Genomic DNA, 26835 nt, shown 5'->3' with positions numbered 1-26835 from the left:
TTCCTTCACTCGCATCTTTTCATGATGTCCTGGCTCCTCCTGAGTGAGGATGTAAGAGATGTGAGGAAGAGACATGTAGGATAGACCTGTTTCCTCACTCCAAGCAAGGAAACAGATCTATCCTAACAGCTTAAATACACCTCCTTGGGTAGTTTTCAAGGGATTGGAAGATCCTCCATGATCTTCTCTATAAGACTACATTAACTGCTACTAGATTATCACAATCAAAACTCACACAGAGTTGTAGCTGGTCAAGTTGAACTGTGGGTAATGTAGGCAGCAGATTTTAACAACAAAGAATGTGGCTCTGATGCAGCGATTTGGATCTTTTTTTCAATTCGAGAGTCCAGCAATGTCAAAGGGCTGCTGTATTATATTTCTGGACTATTTTAAAATCATTGTAACCAAAGCATTGAGACAAAGGTTTCCCATAAATTCTTTATTTGTGGTGGCAACATCATGCAAAAGCTCTGGGAAGAAACTAAGAGGAAAGTTGGAATGATGCATAAAACCTAAAATGTAAGCAGATATGTCTCGAGAACTATGCAAGAATCAGTGTAACAGTGTTCGTAGGACTGTGCTCCTCTCTGACAGAGAGACTTAATTCTACTGCACAACTACAAACTGTTTATTGGAAACCTGGGAGAGCATAAATACATTTGCACCTAAGAGAAAAATTGAACACTTCCACTTCTGTTCTGTGATAATTCACATATAGCACAGTGAATTCACTCATCTCGAACATTTAATGGAGCCATCTGAAATGATGGGCTGGGCAATGATGTATACTTACAGGCGATGAGGGGGTATTCAAATTAAGAAAGCCATTTACAGTGATGTGAGACCATTGGCATCCTGTTTCAACCCTTTACTTTCATTCACACAAAAGCAACTCATACCAATTTCGAAGGCGTTCAAACAAAAACAAATGTTTGAAAAGAGAATGTTAAATTATGGCATCTACATTCAATTAATATTCTAACAAGGGCACGGGGGACTAAAATAGATAGTCTTTATACATGGGAATGCATAGTGGTCAGAAATAGAAGAGCAGAACATGAATAATTTGACCACCAAAGTTCTGAGGATTCAACAAATTCCTCCCCAAATTGATTCAGGAAAAACAATGCACATTTATTTCGATTGCAAATACTATTACAAACGCTTGAGTCAATAACATCCCACCACAAGAAGTCCGCTTCAATATCATACAGTGCCAAATCATAGGCAATTTTACATCTTCAGCTCTTATTCACCAATGTGTCAAATCTTCATAGCACACATTTTGCTGTAGAAAACTTTTCTCGCATTTTTTTCTTCTTCCTTTATACAGAATAATAAAAAAAGTTAAGGCAAGATGCATCAAACAGAAATCCGAAGGCCATGGACCAGCCTCTGCAGGTGTTCTGATTCCACTGATTCGGGATCAGAAGAAGGTGCAGTCAGCAGCTCCCATTCGCTCTCTGTCTCAGGCATCTTACACTGGCGGGAGGGGAAGAGGAGGAAGCGGTGGTGGAGGGTGGGGTGGGGGCTGTCAGAGGTGTCCGCTACCAATCCTCCTCCCCTCCGATGCCCCTCTATGAGTCTGCCAAAACGCTCCTCTTTGGCACTTAAGCTGGCAGACTCAGCTTCTTTCCTTTCAGTACTGAAACAAGACAGGAAGGCGTTTTGTTAATACAGTGACAGATGGACAGCATGCATAACAGCAAGAAAACAGAATGATGGAACCGCAGGTTGTCATCAACTTTATTTATTGTTTCATCACCCACTACCACAACAAAAAGCCTTTATGAAATGAAACACCAATGCAGCAGCACTCACCTTTTGTTACATACAAATAGAAGAAGTCGCAGTAGAGGATAGTCTGCACCACCCCAGCCACGATGGCAATCATGTCAAAGAAGCCCTCAAAGTAGAACCTCCATATCCAGTTGATGAGGTAGAGGGCTCTGTAGAGTCCCAGGAAGAACAGGTAGTGGGTGGTGATGGTCTCAGCCTCACCAGTCTTGCTGATCATGAAGAGCTGTGGCAGGATGGCCACCGACTCCAAGTAGATGGAGAATGTCCACAGAATCTGGGCAAAATGAAAAGAGAGTGTGTGTTGTTTGGAAAATAATGGGTGGCTGTCTGAGAAGGGAAAAGAGCACCGTTCGTATTGACTGAATTCAAATACATTTGCATAGAGACTGCACAATATGCCTGTGTGAAACAATCCTGCTGGAGCACTGCACTAACAAACTAGCTTTACTGTGTAAAGCTTCAGGCCTATAGTCGGTACACCAATGGTATCTTTTTGTGTGCGTCATGTATTTCAATTAGGACATGCAATGCCCAGTGCAAATAAAGTTAAGAGACAGAGAGTGTAGTCAGTGTGTTGCATTAGCCTGGCATGCACAATCATTTTTCGTAAAGTGTTGTCACTTAGGGTTGCACAGCATAAGATTTTCACAATATGGTAACGATCTCAAAAAATATCAGTTTCACAATATATACGGTATTACTATTATTATATACTGTATTATTATTAGCTTTATTATTATCAGTTACAGTAACCTTTGAAAAAAACAGGTTTTTTTGGTTAAACAAATGCTTGATTATAATTGAAACTTTAATCTATTTCATTTAATTGGAGTAAGTGAAAAACATCTGACAGGTAGCTGCGGAGGAAAGGAGATATGCACACGTGAGTGAGAATGTTTGTGGTTAACACGAGCTTAAAATATATTCAAGCTTTGTTCTACAACATAAAATACTTAAGTAAATACCCCACTTGTTGATTTTGAAGCCTTTACAGTCTTAAAAAAGGTGGTTACGAACAAGTGGCTAAATGAGACTGCAGAACATCATCAGGCTTTTACAGCAACTACAACTTCATTCCTGCAGCACTCCATATTTTGGTGATTTCAAGATTGATTTAGGATTGGGCAGTACTATGGTATAACAGAGTATTTAGAAATCCTGAAGGTAAGATTTTCAATACCGTCATAAAAAACATCACCCCTCTCTTTCTATTAAACTAATACGGAGATGCTGAATTGAGGTGATATAGTGCACAGCACATGCCACCAGAGGTCAGTCTCTACTAGTGGAGCAGGCAGCTGCACTGAGAAGGATGGCAACTGCGAGTGGTTGGGATAACATTACAGGACTAGTAAAAAGCCAGTGAGTAACACAGAGAGAGACAACGGGGAAAAACAGTGTGTAGAACCAACATATTTTCACATCTAACTCAGTGAATTAAGAGTTTATTTCAATTCAAATGGGAGGTGATTAATAGAACTGTGGATTTAGTAATCAAGATGGTTTTGGTTTTTTATTTTGTTTCTGTTGAGTTCAAATTAAATTTGTTCTAGAATGAATTAAAGGGATACTTTGACTATTTTCAACCAGGTCTGTGTGACTGCGTGTGGGGAGTGTGTGCCGATGAAAGGTGTCAGGGCGCCCCCTGTGCAGCCAGCTTCTCGAGTTCCCTGCGCGTCCAGCCAAAATCCACCGGATAATGTGAAACATATCACTGATGACCTGAAATGAACTGTTTCTTGTAATCCAGCTGATTTTTTCTTACGGCATAGGCGGGGAGTCAAACACTGTTCATCTGCACACACTCCCCACACTGTGGTGACTCAGACCTGGTTGAAAATCAGTATAGTATCCCTTTAACAAGGCAATGAAGTTAGTGTTAAGTAAAAGAGAAACTCCTGAATTCGGAGGGTATGGTCAAGGTAGACAGACTGACATGTAAACAAACAAAAGGAAAGAAGTTAAAGTGAATCTCGACTTTATTGGATAATAATGTCATATAAATCTGTTATGACTGGAGTCTCTATTTACAATGACCACCAGAGATTGACCTGTCTGTTGACCTGTCTGGTTAAATAACATTCAGAAACATCTCTACTGTATGAAAGTGGTATCGGGTGTGTGTGTGGGCAGTATTTCTGACCTCCAGGGGAGAGAAGTCATGGTTAACCAGGAAAGCCAATCCACCAACAGGTACAACCAGGAACTCCACTCTGAACGTGTCATGGTTCCCATCATAAGTTGCCTTGAATTTCATGTAGATCAGGTACACAGTGGCATACGCACACCCAATGTAGATGATCTGAAAAACACAGACAAAACATGATAGACACATATTTTCTTATTCCACTGTGTACGGATGTGTCATTAATACAGTCAAGCAGCAACATCACATTACATCTTGCTATGCACCGTCATCCTTTAGCAAACAGGTGTGTCAGCTTGGGGTGCTAGTTTAGCCTGAACACTGTGTGTTTAGTCAGTGCTACAGGATATGACAATGAGGAGCAATGTGTGAGTGTTTCACCTTCATGGTGGTGTTGTAGAGAGAGATGAAGGAGGTGAGCAGGTCCAAGTAGCGAGTGGTAAACACCAAGGCAAACAGGACCTGACTCTTTCCGGAAATGCCTGTGAGGAGACAGCAGAGGGCATTCAGACAGTTTAACATCCCAGACATAGGTTTATATCGAGCTTCTTGGCATTTAAATGGATAGTTCTGTCATGCTGTCGTCTAGAGGACAATCTCTCCATCCAGACAGCTTTGATGCCTCTTTCTTATGTTTTAAGGTAGCAGCTATAGCTCACTCTGGTACAGCACACAAAATTACATTTGGTTTGCTGTTCTTAAACTTTACCACAAACATAACACACTGCCCCACATCTCTAGTACTCTCTAACCAACATATGCCTGCTCACTTTATCTCCCAACACAACTTTCTATTGATTCACAATCCAATATTCACTTCCTATATTATATAGATTCTTTGCATCTATATAATAAAGGATCTACATGATTTTTGCTGAAATCACAAAGTCTGCCAAGATGCAATTCAAGAGCATGCAATCAATAAACGCGTACCTCAAAGATGACGATATGAATCGATATTTTCACTTTGCACCATTTTTTTAAAACCCCAATTTCGCTTGCTTCAGACAAAAACATGACATTGTACACTGGTACACCAGCAGCATAAGCAATCACTAACTTAGCTTTAGCTGCATTTACAGACATTCCAAGTGCACAGATTGACTTAACTATTTGGTGTCTTTAGAAGGATGATGGGGCTCAGGAAGCTTTTACTATTCTTCATGCAAAGTTCATACATACATAGTTTATTCAGCCAATCTTAATTTAGTTATGGCACTAATTACTTAAGACATTTTTTTTAATGCAAAAAATTTCAGGCTTTTTGCGAGCCCTCTCCCACTGGGGCCCTAGGCAATCAGTCCCACTTTCCCCCTCACAATGATACCCCTGGTCTCCACAGTCTTCATCCTCACCTATGCTTGTAGCAAGCCTCTCTGTTTATTTGGTGTGTTGGCAAGTGACAACATGTTCCCCTCAGTTACACCCACTGTCACACTAGGAAGGGGGCGTCATCAGCGATCACTACACTAACAATAGCTAAACATAGTAGTGCTACCAGTTATAATACATATATACAGCATTAGATGGTTTGATTCTGGTGCTGACACGCAAGTCTGATATGCAGCTGTTCAGAACAGTAGGGCTTCAACAGGATTGACTCGTATGAAGACATTTAATCTCAAGCAAACAGCAGTAATGACACAACTCAGGTGACTGTATAGCGGAGATACAGTCCTAACCTTTGACCGCATGAAAACACAGCTAAGTTTCGTCATGATAACACAGCATGCAGCTATTAACTATTCTTGCAACCCTACTGAGCAAAAGCATGTACCCAGTCACTGATTTTGCATCTCCAGTTGTCAGCTAGTGAGCACTCAGTGCTGCCACGTCAGAGAGAGATCACACTGGGCTAAGTTAACGTATGGGAATTACAGGGGGGCGGCGTGAAACGTGAAGCTAGCACAGGTTTCCCCAACAGTTGAAAGGACGAGGCCCAAAATGCCAAACTGACAAATGCTGTGGCCCTCTGGTCCCCTGGTCCCTAATGTTACCTGACGTTACTGCGGGGCCCGTTGCACTGTCGAGGTTAGCTAGCAACAAAGCCGCTGCTAGCTGGACTTTACAGGTGCTTCCTCCCGATATGAGCAATAATTAAGTTTTACGTCGCACCTTGTCGTGTTTGAAAGAGTGGCAGTCTCAGAAATTACTAGCTAACGACAGTGTTACTAGCCAGCTAGCTAACGTTAGCAGAGAACTCGCTAATGAGCTTCAACTATAGGAGAAGTTTCACAGTAGAGGCATTTTACCATCTAGTTAAATTGTACATTTACACAACTGTACACATTATATACAAACCATGGGTTCAAGCAAACTGTGAGTAAAGGTATGTGACTACTCACCGGCACAAGACCTGGTTTTCCATATTTTTAGCAGCAGGATGATGATGGCTGCTAAGTGGGAGAGATCGCCGGTTAGCCTAAAAATGTTCATGTTTGCAGGAGCTCCAGCGGACGTAAAGCAAATTAAGTCTCTATAAAGAGCTCAGTTCGTCTGCGTTAAAGATTAATTGATACCTTGACAGTGTTGAGTGACACCGTGACACTAGAATAGACTGAAACTGGCTTCAGAAGATGGGAAAATGGCGAGCAGAGCGCGACGTGGCTTGGGGACGTGGCCAAGACAACAGTACCCAATGCAAGACGGGAAACCTTCATGCGCTCAGCCAATCAGAAGACAGGGATGCCTGATTAGTATAATTTATGCGCTATGAATGCTGCCTCCAAGCTCCGTGGAAAATACTGTAAATCCGAGTTTCCTCTTTTAGTTCCTAGGTTGCCATTTACAGGGAAATGCACCAGGAAATTCATCTCGGCTATGTGGAGAGAACACTCGACGTTACATGAACTGTCACATTTTAATTTAAACTAAAAGAGAAGTGCTGTTTTATCAGAGAAGTGTCAGTGTGTTATAGCAGGAAACCACTAGGCCTAATGTACTTCCACCTTTCTGGTTTGTGGCTGATTTCGCAAGTGTGAATTCGTTGGGCTGACCTCGGGGTTGAAATATTTTTTTTGTACACCTGCCACTGTGGCTGGTGGAAGCCAAAATTCACCAGTCACTCAATTGTATCGTTGTTTGTTTGTTTGTTTTTTTGGGGGGGGGATTCAGCAGCCACCTGCATATTATTCCAACAACCCTGGCTGAGCTCTTCAAAACCTTATTTAGCCACTGAGCTCAGTGTTCAGGTGAAACTCTCTACTCCTGTACAAAAGTTAAAGGTCCAATGTATAGGATTTAGGGGGGTATATCAGCAGAAACTGAATATATTATTGATAACTTCGTTTATGTTAGTGTATAATCACTTGAAACAAAGAATCATTGTGCTTTTGTTACCATAGAATGAGGAGTTTATATCTACATATAGAGCGGGTCCTTTTCCACGGAGTCTGCCATGTTGTTTCTACAATGCAAGCTCCAGATAGGACCATTTGCGTTCAAGCATTGGTCACTATAGTTCTCTGATACGCTTCACACACAGGACAAGTTTCAGTTGGCTGCAATTTGCAACATTACCACTAGATGCTACTAAATCCTACACACTAGATCTTAAAATACATCAAAATCAAGATAAACGGTGTGTTCCAATACCCATACTCCCATACTACTTCGTATATGAGAAAAATATTTAGTGTGTCCTGATATGCAGTATGTCAAATGCAGTATGCCAAAAATACAAGTATGTCTTACTACACCTGGTCACATTTTGCAGTATGCAAGCCAGCATGCTTTTCTGACTATTCTGAGCCACAATCCTCTGCATAGCGGAAGATTGTTCACAGTGACTGAACTGCAAACATGACAGCTTGACAGCTCACTGACAGCTGTCAAAAGCCACAATGACAGTGCATTCAAGTGCCTGATGACCTTTGAAAATAACAATGGCAGAGAAATGCAAATGTAATTTTACTGCTGTGAATATGTTAGAATCAACAAAGTATGTAAATATAACCTAAAACTACATAGACTGCAAAGTAACAACAGCAGAGTTCTCCAGGAAAGCTCAGTGAGTGCCATTTTGTTTTATCTCCAAGTAACGGATATATAAGAAAGAGGGTCAAAGTTCTGGGTGCAACGGTATAAAGTGGTAGTGTGTCTTGATTGTGTGCACACCACATCCAACAGTACATCCCTCTTTAAAGGCAGCTGCAGTACCTACCAAAAGTAAGTATGTACCTTATTTGTGTGGGATCCCTGGAACTCCCGTAGGGTTCGTGGGAGTCCCTTGAACTCTGGAGCAACTGCTATAAACTCACTGTATTTCAGACTGACAACTCAGAACAGTATCTAAGCTCGTACAACTAATTACACACACATGTATTCAGTGCTGTGGACAAATGACAGCTGAGAAATGCAGATAATGTATTTGTTTTTTATTTCTGAATGCCATACAACACTCTTTCAGTACAAATATTGCATTAATTGTGGCACATTTTTAATTGTCCATTGTGCAGCACTGATTTAAAGCGAGACCATGTAACTTTTGAAAGGTTAAATTATATCTTTCTCTTACAAATAAAGAGCTGAGTTCATAAACAATAAAACACAATGTGTGTAACTGACACAGGCAGCTTTATGGCTTTTACTACTTGTGCTACAGTTACACTATGTTTGAGCCTTAAAGCTGTACGAGTCAGTATTTTTTATATTTACAATGGGCCATATGACTACAAGGAATGTGAAAAGGGTCGCTCATAGTGACAAAGTCACAGGGAATTACCACCCAACTTCAGTCCCCATCAGCTCTACGGAGCCTCAAAGTCTGTTTTGGGTCATTGTTTTAACTTTTCCGGCCCGCCAGGGAAACTGCCAGGCATTTAAGCCAAATTTATCTAATGGTCAAACATGTAATTACAACTTCTGGGTGTGTCACATGATGCCATTATGCCAAAAAGACTTTCCTATAGACTTGCATTGTAAAAGAGACGTCTGTTAATCAGTGGAAACATTTTTGGGGCATCACAACCCCAGCAAAATGGCTCATTTCACTATCAGGATTCAATCAATTCGGTCCGATAACATTTTGAGAGTCAGAAAGAGCTGCAGGATTAAATCATTTCCACCCTCATTCAAGTAAGTGGAGAGCTAAACTGGAAGTTAGCTGCATGGTCGGTGAAAATTAGCCTCTTGGCTGCCGTCAGGCTCTCATGCTGTTCCATTATGGGCCCCCAAGATGAGTAAGATCCAGGTAATTCTTATACTGTGCAAATCGAGCTTTTGTTTTGGCTTCATATTCCACCGAGCAACTTTCATAAAACTTAATGAGGCCCCACCTCCAACGCTGTTTCCAGTTCTCTTTAGATGTCCATGGACCATAGACTGTATAAAAACATGGATGACAAGACAGTTCCCAAAATTGAAGCCAAAACAGCAAGTCTTTTTAATTTGTAATTGTTTAATAGTGTGTTCTGTCATTTTATGTAGTTTTTTTTAACGCTGATGTACATTCAAGCGTTCATCTTTCTGTTAAGTTTGGTTTTAATTTGTATTTTGATGCGACAAAAAGGGGTATGACATCATGATTGATAGCTTTGTGTGCCAATTAGTGCACTTGCATTCTATGGCACTGCTTGCAACTGGGTCGGACGGTGTACGGACAGGAACTCAAAAATCTTGGCTCCACTTCCTGACCACTACTGCGCAGACTCTGGCTCCAAATGATGTCACCAGTGCAAGATATTGTGCCAGTATCCATGATATTTTATGTTAATTTTTGTAGTGTGAGGAAGTGGCGACATATCGTCCATCTTTATACAGTCACTGGTGGAGACCAAGTGGCTAGAAACACAATTCCAATGAGTGCTAATGTTCCTCCTGTATGTGTACAAGACATGTACACAATTGTTTGCCAAGATGAGAATACATCAGTGTTGTATTTTCAAAATCAATGAATGCAGCTTTAAATGATTCAGTAAGAACCACTCAATATCTGCTGTTTAACCTAAGTTACATCGGCTCGCTTTAAGAAGACTTCATATTACTTTTGTTTTCACTAATAGCAGGTAAAAAAACAGCAATAAAATATAAAAGGCCCAATTCAGAATGGCTGAATCAATCATGTGCATCCACTGATCCTTTGCATCAGAAACTGAATTAATTAAAGTGCAAATTCAACCATGATTACTACCACTGATAACTGAGAATGATGAAACACTAACAGTAAACACTTCCCACAGATAACAGACTTTACAGTACGAACACCTACAGCATAGTGATATGTCTTAGAGGATGTGATCCTCAGTGGTATTTCAACGTAGGCAAACTGCCCTTCAGGTATTTTTTGCTTTACGAGTCGAGGTATCACTGTCACACAAGATGGCTGGTAAATGTAGGAACTACAGTACAGTACCTGAGCTGACTCACCATTTTCTAAAGAAACACTGTCAGTAACACTGTGTTTTATGAATGGAGCTTATGGAAGTTGCACAAAAATCCATCCAGGAGCAACCTACTGAGATATGAGATTAACAGAGTAACAGCCTCTGACAATCCCACAGTGTGTTTGGTATTCAAGCAGACTCTGACCCATTCTCTGAGATCTTAAGAACAAAAACTGCATCATCAAGAACGTAGTAATCGTTATACATGTCCCCTTCACAGAGGTATGGCAACCGGGTCACAGCCTCCAACTCAAACCCTGCCCTTCGGAAAACCTCATTGGTCAGGTTGGTTACTTGCTCCTCCCATGTTTTTCCTTTTATTTTTATATGTTCTTTGGGACGCTGCCATCTTCCCCCTGGGAACAAATACAGAGAGAAGGTTTTTATATTTGGATCATAGAGAAGTCTATGACATCATATACGTATGAGGCAAGTTGTTCTCATTCACAACTGACCGACTTCCACGTAAGGCTGGAAGGGAAGCACTGCAGCCAGGATTAGTCTTCCTGTGTTGGGCACTAGCGATAGCCGGATGTCTCGCAGGAGAAGCAGAGGGTCGTCACAGCGATCCAGCAGGTTCAGACAGCTGATCACATCATACTGGAAACCAGTCTGCTGCCACTCATCTATACCCAGTACTCTAAACATGACAAATACACAGTGTTCTTAGGTTGCAAACACACCAGACTCTATTTAAATAATCATTTTAGCATCATAAAACACACTTTATCCAAAGTCAACAAAAACAAATAAAACTCACAAAACCATCCTGGCTCATTATTCTACTGTCCCAAAAATCACAACTCTGGTTGGTTGAAATAAACACTCAATTCACTCAGTTTAATGTAATAATTTTCTGACTCTATACATGCTAAAATTACTGTTTCTTCAAATGGAGTGTGGCTGGTTTGCTGATATTGATGGCGTTGCTGTATTATGGAATTAGTGCCGTGGGATGTATCACACTGAACTGAGATTTGAATTTAAATCTTAACAGTCCTGTGATTTTACCACTCACTTGTAATTCCTCCTCTGAAGATGCCATTTCATGGGTATTGAGACCTCAGTTGCATAGACCTCTTTGAAGTGGACTCCCATCACGTCTGTGACACCTCCGTCCCCAGCTCCGAGGTCCAGGAGCCTCTCAGCCTTCCACTCCGGGCCGATCCGGAGTAGCCGCTGGAACTGCTCCGCAGAAAACACAAACATAGACCCACGACCCAGGAACCTGAGACAGAGAGCACATCAAAGGAAGGCACACTACAGGTGAAACGGAGACACGTGTGTCTGTACTACTCACCCATTGATAGATGTGCGCGAGACCAGTGGGCTGAGGACTGTTGATACAAAAGAGTGATAGAGCTGGGTGAACATCCAGCCCGACTTCTCAACGCTCCGCTTGAGAAAAGCCTTGGTGGCTGAGTCCAGGTGGCTTTGGACAAACAGGGGTCGCACTGATTCCCCAAGCAGGTCAGGACCACACTGGTACCACTAGAGCCACAAGGAAAAGGACAATTCAACTTGAAGACAAAGAAAGATATTAAAGGTCCAGTGTTTAGGATTTAGGGGGATATATTTGCAGAAATGGAATATAATAAGTATGTTTCTTTGGTGTGTAATCACCTGAAAATTATTTCTCATTACCTTAAAATGAGTAATTTATACCTACATAGGGAGCAGGTCCTCCTTTATGGAGATTGCCATGTTGTACTGCCATGTTTCTACAGTAACCCTGAGCAGGCAAACCAAACACTGGCTCTAGACAGCGCCATTTGCGTTTTCATGTTTTTCTTTTTTACGAGTGGTGAAGGCCCCTCTTTAAACATCAAACTGTTTTATTCAGCGTTTACCAGTTTAAATCACCAGATCCGTTCATTTTCAAGAGGAAGAGACCTCTGCAGATAATTCGGCTCCCCGTAAATACCTCCTGAATATCATGATCTTAAGTTACCAGAGAGAAAAGGTAAGCACACATTAGTAGGTACTGTGCTGGTGACCTGTCTCCATCATGCCAAACACCCTCAGAGAAACATGAAACTGATTTATTAAGTATTTTTACTGGTTTAAATAACTGAGTTTGTTTGTTTTGAGCTGAGGAGACCTGTGGATAGTTTGGTTCATATCATGTTCTGAATGTCTGGATCAGAAATAAGGTGAGCACACTCTAACTTGTTAGAGTAAATAAGTGAACACACTTTAGCAGGTGCTGCATAGGTGGCCTATCTATGACACGCCAAATAGCATAAAGAATAATTTATAAGGCGAACCTGCTTTATTCAGTGTTTTTACCAGTTTAAATCACAGAGTCAGTTTGTTTTGGGGAGGAGGAGGCCTCTGTGGATAATTCAGCTCTTGGTAAAAACCTCCATAACAATGAACACTTAAGTAATCCTAACTGGGAGAAGTTTCATCTGGTTGCAATCTGCACTTCTCACTGCTAGATACCAATAATCCCTGAAGTTTTACACACTGGACCTTAAAAAAGAATTCACAGAGAAACTTAGAGACTTGGATTGGATCTAGTTCCTCAACACCTTCATCTTCATTGCTTTAATGTGAATCAACCTTGCATGTAGGCTTATCTTGTAGCTTCATACATATTTTCCTTTTATTAGATGCACTTTGTTTTGGGTGACTGAATGATTTTCTACATCTATAAACTATATGTGTACATTCATATCAACTAAAAACCCCTTTGATTTTAATCTGCCCCCCTCTTTTTTTGGATAGCCTGTGCCAAATTCCATTTCCAACCTCTGTAGTTTGTTAACTGGAAAAGATGCACATCTATGAGTCTAGTCTTTGCAAGTGAGTTGACTGTACTCTGTCCTTCAAAAACTCTAACCATGCAAGTTCATCTACCGGACTCATAATTAAAGATTCATACCTCTTGTGTCTCATACGCGGCCGCTTCGTTCTCGGTCACCATGTTCATAAACAATGAGCGGACTAGTGGATTCCGGGCGTACTTCCCCGTCCACATTCTCCTGATGGAGAGCAGAAAGGCGACGTAACCAACCACCCACGCTACAAATACCAAAGTCCTCAGCTGTAGATGACACATAATGGACAACAACCCTGAGAAGGAATGCTGACAGACAGCTGGTTGCAGTCTTGAAGAAGTGAACAGACTGCCCAGTGGATAGCACTGGGGTGCAGTTAATATTGGATGATTAAGGAGATAATGGCAGCCAATTGTAAACCAACACGCCAGAGCATGTCTCCAGTTCCAAGACAACAAACAAACAAACCTGAGGGTGCGGTGGATTTAAGAAAGCCGGCTGCTATTTACTCGCCATCTTAATCTTGTGAATCCATTGTCTTAAAATGTGTTAAAAGAGCCCAGGTTGTGTTTTACTTGTGTGGTCTCTGCCCATTATGACAACAAAAACTCACTTCCGCATATTCTGCACTTCCTGAGTCACCGCTAAATGTGTCCCCGGAACTATCGGGACGCTTTCCTGCTGTTTGGCTGTAACTGCAACTTTATCAGTCATTGTCATTGCTTTTGTTGAGAGCTCAGAATGTGTGAGGCCGAAATATGCATCACATTTCTGAGAGGACATTTAGCATTCGTGTTTTGCGGAAATAATTCATTTGTGGCCTCGGTCCATAACTTATAAAATATAAAGCTAAATAACATTTAGGTTTGAGAAAGTTTTTCTTCTATATCCATAACGTAACATATTCAACAAAGACCTGACCATTGAAAATATTTATAATATCATCTTGGGGGTGAACTGCAGGAGTAAATTCTTGCTGTTATCTCTGTTATTGTGCACAGGTATGTCCCTGGACAGTCCCCCTTTGGTTTACTGTAATACCTCCCTGTTATTTGCCATATCTGTTAAGACATGACACGCCAAACTCCATTCTCAGTTGGTAAAGTTAAGGCATCATTTCCTTTTTCCAGACATACATGGCTCTTGAAATAAAACCCAAGGACTGTCTTAAACAACTCTACAATTCAGCATGCATACAATGTAATGGACAGTACCTATTTCAAGAGTTTTGCTTTTATAAGTAGTTTGTATGGAAGCCAAGAACGGCTGTGTTTGCAATTGTTTTATAATGCCTTTTTCTTGAGCTCATGAGTTTATTATTTAGTTGTCTTGACAAACGTAACTTGGTTACCTGGAGATAGTTAATCACAAAAAGGTTGTTTGCTCTTGTTAGGCTACCCCTGGGGGTTTAGACCAGGAGTGCCATGCCAGCATGCAGAGATGGTCTTAACAACTGCATCAACTGATTTAAAGGAGCTGTATGCAACATTAAGAACATTAAAATAGAAGCAACTGTTTGCCATGTGAAGATAAAGAGGGGTAATGGTGTCCTGACCAGAAAATAAAGTCACGCCCCCTCAACAATGTATAGCAGTTATTTCTGACACCACGGGCATGGGGCCGAGGCCTGGCAATGAAATTACCAAAAGTGCATTTGGCACACTTCCACACACAGTTGGCAGGACTGACTGCAATCTAGCCATGTTGCTTGGTCCTTAGAGCCCACGGTATCCTCCTGTGCTAACAAAGGCTTTGTGACTCTGAGGCACAGAGGCCTGAGAGTGGGGAGACAAAAGGTCTTGTTGTTTCCCACATTGCTCCAGTGCTTGATAGTGACATCACTCCAGTTAGAGACTACAGATGGAATAGATACCTGCTGCTGTCAGATGGCTGTAAAGAGAGTCATGAGTGTAAGGGAAAGGCCCCAGTATAGTACTGAGGCACACCAGAGAACATGACTGTTGATCACTAATGGGTGCTCCTTGATCTGATCATTTCAGTTTAAATCAGTTGCTACAGTTGTCAGGACACCATCTATGCATACAGGTGTAGCGGACAGAAAACATTTTTTGAAAATTTTTGTCTTGTGATGTGTGTTTCATTGCAGAATGTATGAATTTCGCCCAAATCCCTCACTCATTCAGCTGTTTTCAAGTTAACCCTTTTTGTATTGGGAGTACTGTATTAGTTTATGTGATTGTGCCCTCTACTGGCTGTTAGCAGATGTAATGCATTGCTTCCAGCCTCTCGTGTCTGCAGTGAACCTGGCTGCAGAAAGTATGCATTTTGCAGCGCAATTATTAACCAAAAATAACAGTTCTAATGTTGTTTTAAGTGCATAGAGCAGGTAATTAATTCATAATGTCATCAGGGAAGACGAAATGAGTAGTTTTCTGTTGGGCATTTTACCTGTTTAGTGAGTTCTCAGAGACTGAGTAAACTAGCTAAACACATTTTTCCTGTGTGGGATATACATTTAAGCTAGTCTTTTTCTCATGTTAGGTGTGTTGTTGTGAAGATAGAATATGTATGACAGTGTCACTACAGGAATAATCCTGTAGTGACAGGAGTTTGACACCAGTGTCCAGTGTCTGATTGGACACCAGAACACAACACAGTGTGGTCGGGACCGTCCCTGCCACAGAGTCATGGCACTCCTGTCTGTGTTGTAAAAACCAAAGTGGATCTTTCAGCCTGAAAGATGATGGTGCCTCTCTGATTTGTTTTCCCCTGCTGTCTGACTACGCACTGTCTGCCATTTTCCCCCATACGTTTCTTCTTCACAACTTAGTTAACTTCCGTACACTGTACGCTCATTCATTTGGTAAGTGCCAGCACGAGAAGTTATGTAGTTGTGACTCTGGTAAGTCAAATTGGCAGGGGTTTTAATAAAAATATCAATATTTGGCAGCAGTGTATTGATGATGTATTAATAGAGACAGTGATAAAATATATTTCTGAATCAATATTTTGTCCCACGCCTAGTCAGCATGATGAGTCTAAGTCCAATCTTCACTGTTTTAGCTCTATTTTTGGTCTCTACCAGCTCCTGAGGGAGATATTTGGCTCTTTAGCGGCTACATGCTCCAATGTGTTCACCAGCTAGTCTCCAACTGTATCTGTCTGCTGTTTGTTACTGGATAGGTAGTGTACAGTGGGTTTGTTGGAGCATTTTTTTTACTGAATTGTGGGTCAAACAGTGAAACAACGTGCTAAAGCTTACAATAAAAAATTCAGCTGATAATTCTATAGGTACACTGTAAAAAAAAATGTAGCTTGAATTAGTTCATTTATAACAAAATATGTGACCACAATTTATGCATCATTAACAAATGAATTAGTACAGAATGTAAAAGAGAGATTGCACTCATATCCGGCTGTCAGAAACAATTAGTTTTATGTCAAAACAAATTGAACATAATAAATTTACCTCATGGAATCACCTGTCTCATAATCTGAAGGCTGCTACAGAGTTCTCGGCCCAGGTTTACCGTGACCTTCATATTCCATACACACAGGATCAAGTGCTTTATAAATGAAATGTTTATTGAATTATTACCTGCATTATTTGTCTGTTTAGTAGTTCAATAAACGATGAATAAATGATTAATAACTGAGCACAATGAATACAACAAAGAACAATGTATGAATAAAAGTGGACCGTTGTGTGGACCAAGTAGATCTGTAAGTCCTTGACACTGGCTGGTTAAATTGATTTAAGGGATTAATGCAGTGTTGAGTAGTTGAGAGTTAAACAAGCACCTGGGAAGAATGTGATGCAATCAAATGTTTATTGTGATTTTAGGGGAGATGCCAGTTTAGGTCCAACACTCATTTATTTCTTAAGTCTAGCATCTACTCATTATCACATGGGAGATTTACTGCTTCATTTTACAATTCCAATGGACAGATGAGAAGTTACGCTGAAGGTAATAACAGCAGGCTTTTTCAGCACTGGCATTTATGGACGTTGTCGATTCCAACGTGGTGAACTCCTCTTGAATCGATTTCGTAATCTCTTTCACTCTCTCTCTTTCAGCAGGCAGCTGGAGCATCTTACAACCCCCCCTTTTGGTTAGGGTGGAGTCTCTGTTGCAGAGTTTTGTAGAACTCATTCAGTTCAGAGCGTCTTTTAAGGTCTATTTGTTTGAAAGGTTACTGGATGCTGGCCCTTGGCATGTTTGTGCAGAAGTGGTTCAGCAGAGTTGCGGTTAGTACATCCCCACCGGCAGTGTAGTGGTAGTTGATGTGGTGGGTGTACTATTAGGTAGATGGGTCCGTTTCAAAGGAGGAAGTGGGTATACTGTCCTATATATTCCAAGGGCTTTTTGGCTGATAGTTGGGTGGACTGTAACAGTCAGAAAAAGAGGTAGGTTTATCCCATATACCTATGTATACCCTCAACCAAACCACTGCCCACTGGCTTAGACGATGGCTCAGAAGAGCAGCAACAGGAACAAGAGAAAAGTCAGGAGATATTAAGACAAGAAAGGAGAGTGATACTGCTTCACATATTTATGTCTTCTGTAGTTGAAAGTTGGGTTCTCTCACCTGTGGAATGTTACCATACACTTGGTAAATTAGATTAAAAAGGATAGAACTCCTAGATGGCAATCAGTTTATGACAAGTTATTATGACACCTGAGGTTTTGTAAACATTAAAACAGGCACCTATATATGTATACAGACATAGTAGGTGTACCTATATGCACAGTTAATGACTGGATGATCTGAACTCAACACTTGAAGGCAAGTTATAGTGATCTTCAGGAATTCAGACAAGAGGAGGACTGTGTGTGAGTATAAGGAGAAAAAGGGAGTACAACAGCATCCCAGGCTCCACTTATAATAACATCACCATGTTGACACAAAGCTTCCTTTTCTTAAAGTATGTTATGAAATAACATACATTTTATTCTGTATGAAAAGGTACATTTCCTTCCATCCTTTTTTCAGTTGGGGGTGTGTCCCCCGATTAGAAAGGTGTTTTCACATTCCTCTGAAGGGAGTTGTCTGTGCACTCCCCAAAAATCTGAGATTTACACATACTCCGGGCCAGCTAGGTTAGGCATGTCACTAATTCTAAAGCCAAGTGCTGTCTAATATAAGATACACTTTTCAAAGGGGGAACAGACTTCCAACACAACACTGCCAAACAAACCTGAAACCTCCAGGTGCCTTATACAAAAATCTCAACCAGAGGCAATATATCTCTGGAAACTTTAGTTAGACGTCTGGTATATAATTACAATAATAACAATGTGAACACACTGTAACATCAAAGAAGATATTATTGTATGTTTCACAGCCACGAACACTGTACCAGTTAGCCTACAAGCTAAGAAACAAGCTCAAATACAAAAACCTACAGAACCTAACAATCATAGGTGAGATGTTAAGGTATGACTACAGTAATAGAGTGGGGTTCTTCTCTTTGGAATGTGTTATGCGGCTGGTATGGGTCTGTCATCTGCTCAGAGTCAAGAGCATCATACAGTACAGTCATAATTTGTCTTTTCACTCGGTTCCTCAGAGCTGGGTTTCGTATCCTCTTCAGTTCCATTGCAACAGTGACACCAAACGCATCCTCGCAGTCTTTCTGTGGTTCTCTGCTGGTCTCCTGAAAGACATCTACTATGTGCTGCAACAAGGCGAGTTTCTGTCTCTCCTTGTCAGTCCTGTTTGGGGTTTTGGTCTGGTTGTTGGCCAGCTGAGGAGGAGGAGGTGAAACAGAAGAGCTCTCTGTGGGTGAAGATGACGCCCCACCATCAAGGTCCTGGGACAGTACTGTGTCCTCTGGCTCGCTGTCACTGCTGTCCTGCAGTGTCTTCAACGAATCTTTGATCAGTTGGTCAAACTGGAACACAGATTACATGTAACTTTGACTTTTTTAAACTGTAGAAAGGTACTGCACACACACCAGTTACCAGGGGATATTTTAGTGGTAACACTCACTTTGCTTTCAATAGGACGATGGTTGATATGTTTTCTGAGGAATTCGCAGGACGTGAGGATCATCCTCTGCCTCCCTGTTATGGGTTTCTTCTTCCTCCCAGAAGCCAGCGGCTTTACCAGTCTGGAATACTGAGTTCGCAGTGAGGTGGCCCTAACCTTCACATCCTCAACTGCAAGCCACATAAAAATTTGGTTATTTAAGACGGCACACAAAGAAAACAAAGCATCCACCCACACATTAAAGTTTTTTTAAAAGCTGTAAATAACAGCTACATAAGTCACTCTGATTGTTGATTGGGTGGTCAGTTGGTCCACAAAAATTTCCCCACCCTTTGGCAGCCACGGGTTTTGCCCTTTTAAGGTGCTGATGAAATCATATTATTAGATGTCGCACTCCCCCTTTCCCCTTCCATTGCATTGACACCACTACACTGCTGTTGCTCAAAGCACAAGTGGTTCCCAGTTCCCTGCACAACCTGCATATTTTATGATCGAGTGGACAGGCTGACTCAGTCATGTGAACTGATGTATCTTTTGTGGGAAAGTAATGATTTCATATTGCAACTACGACATTATAACTATATATTATATACTATACATTAGAGTTCCCGTTTTCCCGGTCCGGTCTGGTGTACGAGCTTAAGCCAGTATTTTTTTATGCAATCTGGCTGAGCCTGCATTCCTCATTATAACATGCTCTGGCAAATTAAAAAGTAGCCTACAGCAACCTGTACTGACTTTACTTGAAAGTTTGTGTAGGTTTTTTTGGGTGACAAGACAAGACATGTCAGAGTTAGTCTCTTAACAAAACTAAAACTGCGCCAAAATGGCAATATTTTGGATTCAAAGCTGATAAAAAAGGTGTCCCAGCTGACTGCAAGTGAAGCCCCACGTTATTTTCTATATATATAAATGATACTGCTTTTTCTATTAAGAACTCATCTATTCACCTTTATGCTGATGATACAGTCCTTTATGCTGTTGTTCCCTCTCCAGATGCAGTACTCACTTCACTTCAGGACAGTTTTTTCAGGGTCCAACAAGCTTTCTCCACCCTAAACCTTCTGCTAAACACCACTAAGACCAAAGTCATGTGGTTTGGTATAAAAGGTTCTGTGCCCCACTCAGGCTGAGATATCATAACCCTCGATGGGGCTATCCTGGAGCAGGTCACTGAATACAAATACCTGGGTATCTGGCTTGACAGCACTCTGTCCTTCTCACATCATATCAGTAGGCTACAGTCAAAGGTTAAATCCAAAATCGGCTTCTTGTACAGAATGCGCTCCACCTTTACTTTCTCTGCCAGACTTACTCTTATACAAATGACAATCCTGCCCATGTTTGACTACGGTGATGTTATCTATTGGTCTGCATGCAAGGGTACACTTCAGAAACCTGATGTTCTCTATCATTCTGCGATCTGTTTTGCTACAAACACCCCTTTCAAAACACACCACTGCACTCTATATTTCTCTGTCAACTGGCCATCCTTACACACCCGCTGTACTATTCACTGGTCAATGTTTATCTACAAAACTCTTCTTGGTCTGTCACCCCCCTACCTGTGTCAGTTGCTGCAAACTACAACTGCTGTTTACAACACCCTTTCTGCTCACCATGTTCTGTTGAAAGGACCCAAAACAAATACTGCACTTGGTCTGTCATCTTTTGCCTGGTTAAATAAAGGTTAAATAAAAAATAATAAAAAGAAGCAGTGCTGCCCTTTGAGCTAAACTTTAGTCAGACTCCCTGTTTCTATTTATTCCTGTCGCTGGCTTTAAGAGCTCCACAATGGACGAGGAACAGCTTAATTATCTACACAATACCTCTTATTTACTACAAAAACCAACATAAGCTGACTGGAGGGGGTTCTCCGGGGAGCTAAAAGTTTCTGATGAGCTAAAAGACCATTACTTATAACAAGCTAGTTGGCTGTTGGCTATATTGTATGTCATTTCCAGTAAATACCACAATATAAAATATCTTCTCCATTTAAAAAGTAGAAAGTCAGGAATCCCCATCTTTTAAGTGGTTGGTTGGTTTGCTTACATGAGGTAACAGAAGTGCATATGTAATAGCTTCTATGTGGACAGAGAGCTTTGATGTCACACAATGCAGCACAATAGTAGGACACTCATTTGCTGTTAGGACATGGTGTCTGTAAAAGTAGATCTCCATTCAAAAAAGGTTGGGCACCACTGCACTAACCAATAAATCCATTATTTGAAAAATAATATACAACAGCTGATTAAAAAGAATAATTAGTTGAAGCTCTACACAATATCAATAATTTACATCTTTTTCAGATTCCTCCTCTATAACAACAGTTTTCCCACCACACACAAAGAAGATGTACACAACAAACACATACCTGGAAGTTCCAAAGCCGAAGCGATTTCAGCCCATCTCTTTTCCCTCTCCAACCTGTCGTGAAATCTGTCAGCAGACAAGTCGTACAAACAGTTGTGCTGCTGCCACAGTTGTAAAAGTCTGTTTTCCTTTTCTATAGACCAGTTGGTCCGAACAATAGTAGCTTTCTCTGCGGGTGAGTGTGATCTGCCAGAGTCCAGGTCCAAGGAAAAGGCTGTGTCCTCTGGGTTGCTCTCTTCACTGTTCTGTTGTGTGTTCAATGTGTCTTTTGTTGATTGGTCAGACTGTAACACAGATCAATGTAAGTTAGGCATCTGAAGAGTCAGTCAGACAGGATGGGAAACCTTTCTTATTGGTCAGCTAGCCAAAGTAAACGGTGAGTACACTGATCAATTTGAGCTTCTAAAAAGCCCTCATCTTTCAGATTTGAATACAGATGATGGAAGCTGCACTTTTCAGCATCTCACTATCAACCCAGTTTGCCCGAATTTCTCAGTTTCACGTGAAAGGATCACAGCTTTAAGGAATCAACCCTTAACTTAACCCTTGATAAATAATCTTATATGAGACTCTCTTACTGGATTTGTAAAGAAACCTTATGATCTCTGTCCCTGTTGAGGTACATGCTGACACACAACACATTTTCTTATTGCAGTGAAATGCCCTCTCAGGAGGTTGTGGAACTTTTAACACTCACATTGCAGTCAGTGAAACGAGGGTTGACATGTTTTCTAAGAAACTTCAGGGACTTGAGGATCCTCCTCTGTCTTGTTGTCAGGGCTTTATTCTTTTTCCCTCCGCTTAAAGCTAGAGGCTTCAGGACTCTGGTGTACTGAGTCCGTAGAGAGGTCGCCCTCATCTTCACTTCTTCCACTGCGGGTAAGAAATACAATACAAGTGTCGGGTCACAACCACAACTTAAACTGTGGCCTTCCAGCCCAGGTTATTTCCTTCTCCTACACACACACGCAGTAAAGTAACGTTGGTATGCACACAGAGGTAAATGTGTTTATCACCCACCTGACAGATCCAGAGCAACAGCTATCTCTTCCCAGCACCGCTCTTTCTCGGCTTTATTGTGATATGTATCCGACGACACGTCATACAAACACTCATACTGTTTCCACAAGTCTACAAGTAAATCTTCCATATCCACTGTCCACCTGGTTCGAGTGGTGTAAACACCGTTCACCGCCATGTTTCAAAATCATAGGTGTTTTGTTCATAAAATACCACTACAGTGAGTTCCGGTTCCGGCGCCATCCTTCTTCTCCCGCTGTGTGCGTTAGGTTCTGTTACTGCACTACTGCCCCCCAGCGGCTGCTCTACCTCTCAGCCTGTGTTGCACTTGTGGGCTGAACACTCTTTGCTTCTCGGTGGTTTTAACATTGAAGAAAAACAAGGCCATCGCAAAACATCAGTTATACTGGGTATTCTTTCAGTATCAAAATAAATTGTTAAAAATAAAAGATGTAGTTGGATTATTAAAAAAAAGTAATGCATCATATTTTGATTGTTATAGTTTGTAAGTAAAAATCTGAATCTCCTACATAACCAGTAACATCTATCTGTCAGATAAATGTAGTGGTACAGTGTTTTCCTCTGAAGTTTAAGTATACAGTTGCTTTTTAAATTAAAAGGAGCTTTAGGGGCCTTTGGTGAGTTATTTTGGGGTACAACGACATAAAATACTAACATGATTCAACTTTTTTTTTTTTCACATCTGAACATCATAACAGATCTATAAAAGTTTAGGCCCTTATAGTTGTGGCATAATGGAAAAGTCCACTCCTGATTACTATGATTTCTTTCTCATAATTTCTCTCCATCTTAAAAATTTAGATGAGTGCAGGTGATGTAGACATGCCAACAGAACAGGGGCGTAAATACAGACAGTGCATGCAGTGCGGTTGCACTGGGGCTCATGCAGTGGGGGGACCCATAGAGAGAGTAGGCCCTCAAACAGTTGGGTGGAGAATGGGCCCTTATGAATGTCTGGTTTCAAAGAAGAACCCTCATGAAATTAAAAACAGTGCCATTTGCTATATATGCCCTTGAAAAAGGCCAGTTGTGACTTCCGGACACCACTGTGACAGACAGCTCTCTCTATATATATACATTTCCTGATTTATCAGTCAGCCTGCACCATAGTTTATAACAGTGCAACATACCAACATACCATGGTCACATGAAACGCTACTTGTAGTTTATGTTATCAATTATATTATTATTATTATTATTATTGATGAACATGTTTGTCACTTTAATGTTGCAGCTAGTAGGTCTAAATGAGCTAATTTTAATATATATATGTAAATATTACTTTACTTATGATTTACAGTCTGTGAATTTCGCCAAGGGACCAATAAAGCCACAATGATATTGTGAATAATTTTTGACTATATTTTGTATTGTTAATGTGAATCTTCAAAGTAAATAGTAACTTAAGCTGTCAGTAAAATGTAGTGGAGTGAAAAGTACAATGCTTCCCTCTAAAATGTAGTGGAGTCCACTTTCTGGTTTTGTAAAGGGTTAATAAGCATTAATTAATGGCTGTATTAAAAGTTAATAATTAATTTTTTCTTTATAAATAATTTATAAGCCATCAATAATACGATGGGGGGTGGACAGGAGGGACATGACTCCCCCTTCAGTAAAGCTGCCCCCCCCCCCAGAATAATTTGAGACACAATTAATAATTTTTGAACAGTGCAATAGTATTTATTGAAAGCACAATGTAAGCGGTGCTCATCCCCCCCCTCCCATTCCTAGTAGTGGTATATCCCACACTCTTTCCAACGGGCGGGGCTACTTGGCAGCAGTAGCAGTGTGTGGCTGGACCCGCTGCCCACATCGCGCATTGCAAGGTAAGATGTACACTCACACAGACACAGTTTAACTTACACAAGTTACAACACATCCCATTTACTGTTACAACAAGCCCCAGGCCCAGGCTGATAATATAAACTGTCTGCAACATTTCTCCTGCATTGTTCAAAAGCCTACTCAATTACGAGTGCTGCTAAGCTAAAAGCTAATGATTAAGCTCAGAGTTTGGTGATAGAGAGGACAGGAGAGAAAGAAGAGGGAGAGGACAGGGCAAGAGCAGTCAGTGGCAGAACGGTTCATAGGTATGGGTACCTGTCTGTAGGCTCTCCACCTGTCAGTGAGACAAACATGAAAGATATGCAGTTTAACCGACGAAGAGCAGTCATGACGCTCGACTATTACGCACGGTTGTGAGGTGCGCAGCGGCAGATCTCACAGCACACTGTTTATAAAACAGTTTACCAGTTTAATTGCAGGAAATGTTTAGTTGTTAAGCCATTTCTCATAAGTATAGACATTCACTCTGCCTGTTAGAGAGATAGAGAGAAGGTTAAAGCGTCAAATTGCGGTAAAAGATGCTGTATAAAAGACAGGCTACAACTTTTTTTCCTTGTCCCCCCCTGGAATTATTCTCTAAAATTTTACTGTTTATTGTCCCCCCCAACTATGAAATGGGATTTTCACCCCTGCGTCACAGATGCCTCCCTCATCATCATCATCATCATCATCATCATCAGCCCGCTCTTTAGTTCAGGAAGATAAATGTTTCAATACTTTGGTGCTGCAGTGTCGAGAGCAGAAACATTTTCTTAACAACTTATTGACGTTTACAACTGAAAAAAATTGAAGGATTATTTTATGAATCTTTTATTAACATTTTTCATAATTGCAGATGACTGACAAGCTTTTGCTGATGGCTCAGTACAGACTGAAGAACTCATGACTCTTTATTAAGCATGCTAACATGTCTAACTGTAGACAGGAGACACTGATGAAGTACAGGACAGTGAGAGGGAGACACATAAGTATTTTTAAGCCAATACAATTTAAATTTACTTTATGAAGTCAAATCATAACAAAAGTAATCTCAGGTCACTTTTCATAGTGAGCAGATTTAGACCATAATCTTTAAGTTACAGGGACCTGATAAATTTAGTCTTTTTTACAGGCAGAAACCTTGAGCAGAACCAGACTCTATGGTCGGCGCTCCACCGGTTGGGTTAACAGAGAGAGAGTGGGAGTGTCTCTGCATGGCGAGGTGGAATTAGTACCTCTGCTAGACAGCTCATGTAGATGGAATTGTCCTGCCAGCCCTTAATAAGATCCTGGTTGATCTGGAAGTCTGTGAGGTCCAACAGGGCCTGCAGAAAAACACAAAGAGTTTCCACCTTAGATAAAATTTGTAGATGTTCCATTACACAGATATAGCATCCCTAGTTTCACTCAACAACTTCTACAGGCTTGATCATTTCTAACATGCATACAAAAATCACATAAACTAAAAATGCACGGCGAGACACTAAGACACTACCAAATCTCATAGTGCTATACACCAGCCTGAGCTACACTACCTTAGGTTCAGATGAGTGGGTGGAAGATCCCTCTGGTAGATGAAGTTCAGCATCTTAGTCAGTCAGGTTTATGATGATTGGTCTGTGCTCTTCTTTCACACCACATGTGGAAATACCTGTGAGGAGAAGAAGAAGACGATGTAAACATGAAATAAACACAGAGGTGGCTTTAATTTATCTGTCCATGCATGTGAGTATTACACAGCTGTGTTTGAATACCTTACCTGAAATTTAAACTTCAAAGTACCCCTCTCATCCCTCCTGGTCTGCTTAGGTCTTCATATGGCAAAGGGACAAGAGTCAGCAGTACAAGTTTTTGAGAAAGGCTATTGGTCGAAGTCTTGCCACATATGTTGGTTCGAATCTGTAGCTGGAGCCGGAGGATGGAGGGACAGGCTGACAGATGCTGTTGGTGGAGGTTTGCCAACAGCCGTAAGCCAGCATCAGAAGTTACAGGAGGGAGCTGCAGATTGTGGACACAGACTGTAGGTGGGGGTCTAGGCACAGTTGTCTGTCAGAACCTGTAGCTGGAGATGAAGGCTGCAGGTTGTTGACAGAGGCTGAAGGTAGATGAAGTTCAGCATCTTAGTCAGTCAGGTTTATGATGATGGGTCTGTGCTTTTCTGTCACACCACGTGGAATTACCTGTGACTGAGGAGAAGAAGACGATGTAAACATGAAATAAACAGAAAGGTGGCTTTAATTTATTTGTCCATACATGTGATTGTTACACAGCTGTGTTTGAATACCTTACCTGAAATTTAAACTTCAAAATGTCCCTCTCATCCGTCCTGGTCCACTTAGGTCTTCATATGGCAAATGGACAAGCGTAAGCAGTAAAGGTTATAGGTGGAGGTTTAACCACAGCTGACTGGCAGAATTTGCAGGTGGAGGGGTAGCTTTAAGTTGCTAACAGAGACTGTAAGTGGAGGTGTTGACACAGCTATCATCCAGAATTTGCAGGTGGAGCTGTAGCCTGTATGTTGCTGCAAAAG

General features: G+C 41.1%; 3 protein-coding genes across 5 annotated transcripts; all 3 read right to left on the bottom strand.

Annotated features, from left to right (window-relative positions):
- Positions 1 to 424: 424 nt before the first annotated feature.
- On the bottom strand, positions 425 to 6551 carry kdelr2b (KDEL endoplasmic reticulum protein retention receptor 2b). Its single transcript, XM_049562971.1, has 5 exons — positions 6292 to 6551; positions 4328 to 4428; positions 3944 to 4102; positions 1822 to 2074; positions 425 to 1645 (listed from the first exon to the last, which is right to left on the bottom strand). The coding sequence occupies exons 1-5, from the start codon at positions 6380 to 6382 to the stop codon at positions 1611 to 1613; spliced, it is 639 nt and encodes a 212-aa protein (XP_049418928.1). The 5' UTR covers positions 6383 to 6551; the 3' UTR covers positions 425 to 1610.
- A 1756-nt stretch (positions 6552 to 8307) lies between these two features.
- On the bottom strand, positions 8308 to 13742 carry mettl9 (methyltransferase like 9). 3 transcript variants are annotated; one of them, XM_049563730.1, is made up of 6 exons: positions 13581 to 13742; positions 13217 to 13378; positions 11630 to 11820; positions 11348 to 11557; positions 10785 to 10969; positions 8308 to 10685 (listed from the first exon to the last, which is right to left on the bottom strand). In XM_049563730.1, the coding sequence occupies exons 2-6, from the start codon at positions 13310 to 13312 to the stop codon at positions 10459 to 10461; spliced, it is 909 nt and encodes a 302-aa protein (XP_049419687.1). In that variant the 5' UTR covers positions 13313 to 13378; positions 13581 to 13742; the 3' UTR covers positions 8308 to 10458. The 3 variants fall into 3 exon arrangements, with proteins under 3 accessions (XP_049419687.1, XP_049419688.1, XP_049419686.1); XM_049563731.1 differs by having other exon boundaries at positions 13217 to 13316; XM_049563729.1 differs by lacking the exon at positions 13581 to 13742 and having other exon boundaries at positions 13217 to 13564.
- Positions 13743 to 17986: 4244 nt separating this feature from the next.
- On the bottom strand, positions 17987 to 23607 carry LOC125881228 (uncharacterized). Its single transcript, XM_049564305.1, has 5 exons — positions 22461 to 23607; positions 22138 to 22313; positions 21442 to 21724; positions 19068 to 19237; positions 17987 to 18969 (listed from the first exon to the last, which is right to left on the bottom strand). The coding sequence occupies exons 1-5, from the start codon at positions 22636 to 22638 to the stop codon at positions 18508 to 18510; spliced, it is 1269 nt and encodes a 422-aa protein (XP_049420262.1). The 5' UTR covers positions 22639 to 23607; the 3' UTR covers positions 17987 to 18507.
- Positions 23608 to 26835: the final 3228 nt, after the last annotated feature.

This window comes from Epinephelus fuscoguttatus, linkage group LG20 (assembly GCF_011397635.1).
Source record: "Epinephelus fuscoguttatus linkage group LG20, E.fuscoguttatus.final_Chr_v1".
NCBI classification, from domain to species: Eukaryota; Metazoa; Chordata; class Actinopteri; order Perciformes; family Serranidae; genus Epinephelus; species Epinephelus fuscoguttatus.
This window is presented reverse-complemented; position numbering and strand designations above follow the sequence as displayed.

What these genes read in the sequence shown, in the direction of transcription:
- kdelr2b (XM_049562971.1), bottom strand. Translation starts at nt 6,382, where the DNA reads ATGAACATTTTTAGGCTAACCGGCGATCTCTCCCACTTAGCAGCCATC. An exon ending in GAAAACCAGGTCTTGTGCCG is followed by an intron (nt 4,429 to 6,291) that starts GTGAGTAGTCAC and finishes GTCTCCTCACAG; the next exon opens with GCATTTCCGGAAAGAGTCAG. An exon ending in TCTACAACACCACCATGAAG is followed by an intron (nt 4,103 to 4,327) that starts GTGAAACACTCA and finishes TGTGTTTTTCAG; the next exon opens with ATCATCTACATTGGGTGTGC.
- mettl9 (XM_049563729.1), bottom strand. Translation starts at nt 13,393, where the DNA reads ATGTGTCATCTACAGCTGAGGACTTTGGTATTTGTAGCGTGGGTGGTT. An exon ending in CTTCAGAGGAGGAATTACAA is followed by an intron (nt 10,970 to 11,347) that starts GTGAGTGGTAAA and finishes TGTCATGTTTAG; the next exon opens with AGTACTGGGTATAGATGAGT. An exon ending in CCAGCCTTACGTGGAAGTCG is followed by an intron (nt 10,686 to 10,784) that starts GTCAGTTGTGAA and finishes ATTTGTTCCCAG; the next exon opens with GGGGAAGATGGCAGCGTCCC.
- LOC125881228 (XM_049564305.1), bottom strand. Translation starts at nt 22,638, where the DNA reads ATGGCGGTGAACGGTGTTTACACCACTCGAACCAGGTGGACAGTGGAT. An exon ending in CTCGTTTCACTGACTGCAAT is followed by an intron (nt 21,725 to 22,137) that starts GTGAGTGTTAAA and finishes TCTGTGTTACAG; the next exon opens with TCTGACCAATCAACAAAAGA. An exon ending in ATCGTCCTATTGAAAGCAAA is followed by an intron (nt 18,970 to 19,067) that starts GTGAGTGTTACC and finishes TCTGTGTTCCAG; the next exon opens with TTTGACCAACTGATCAAAGA.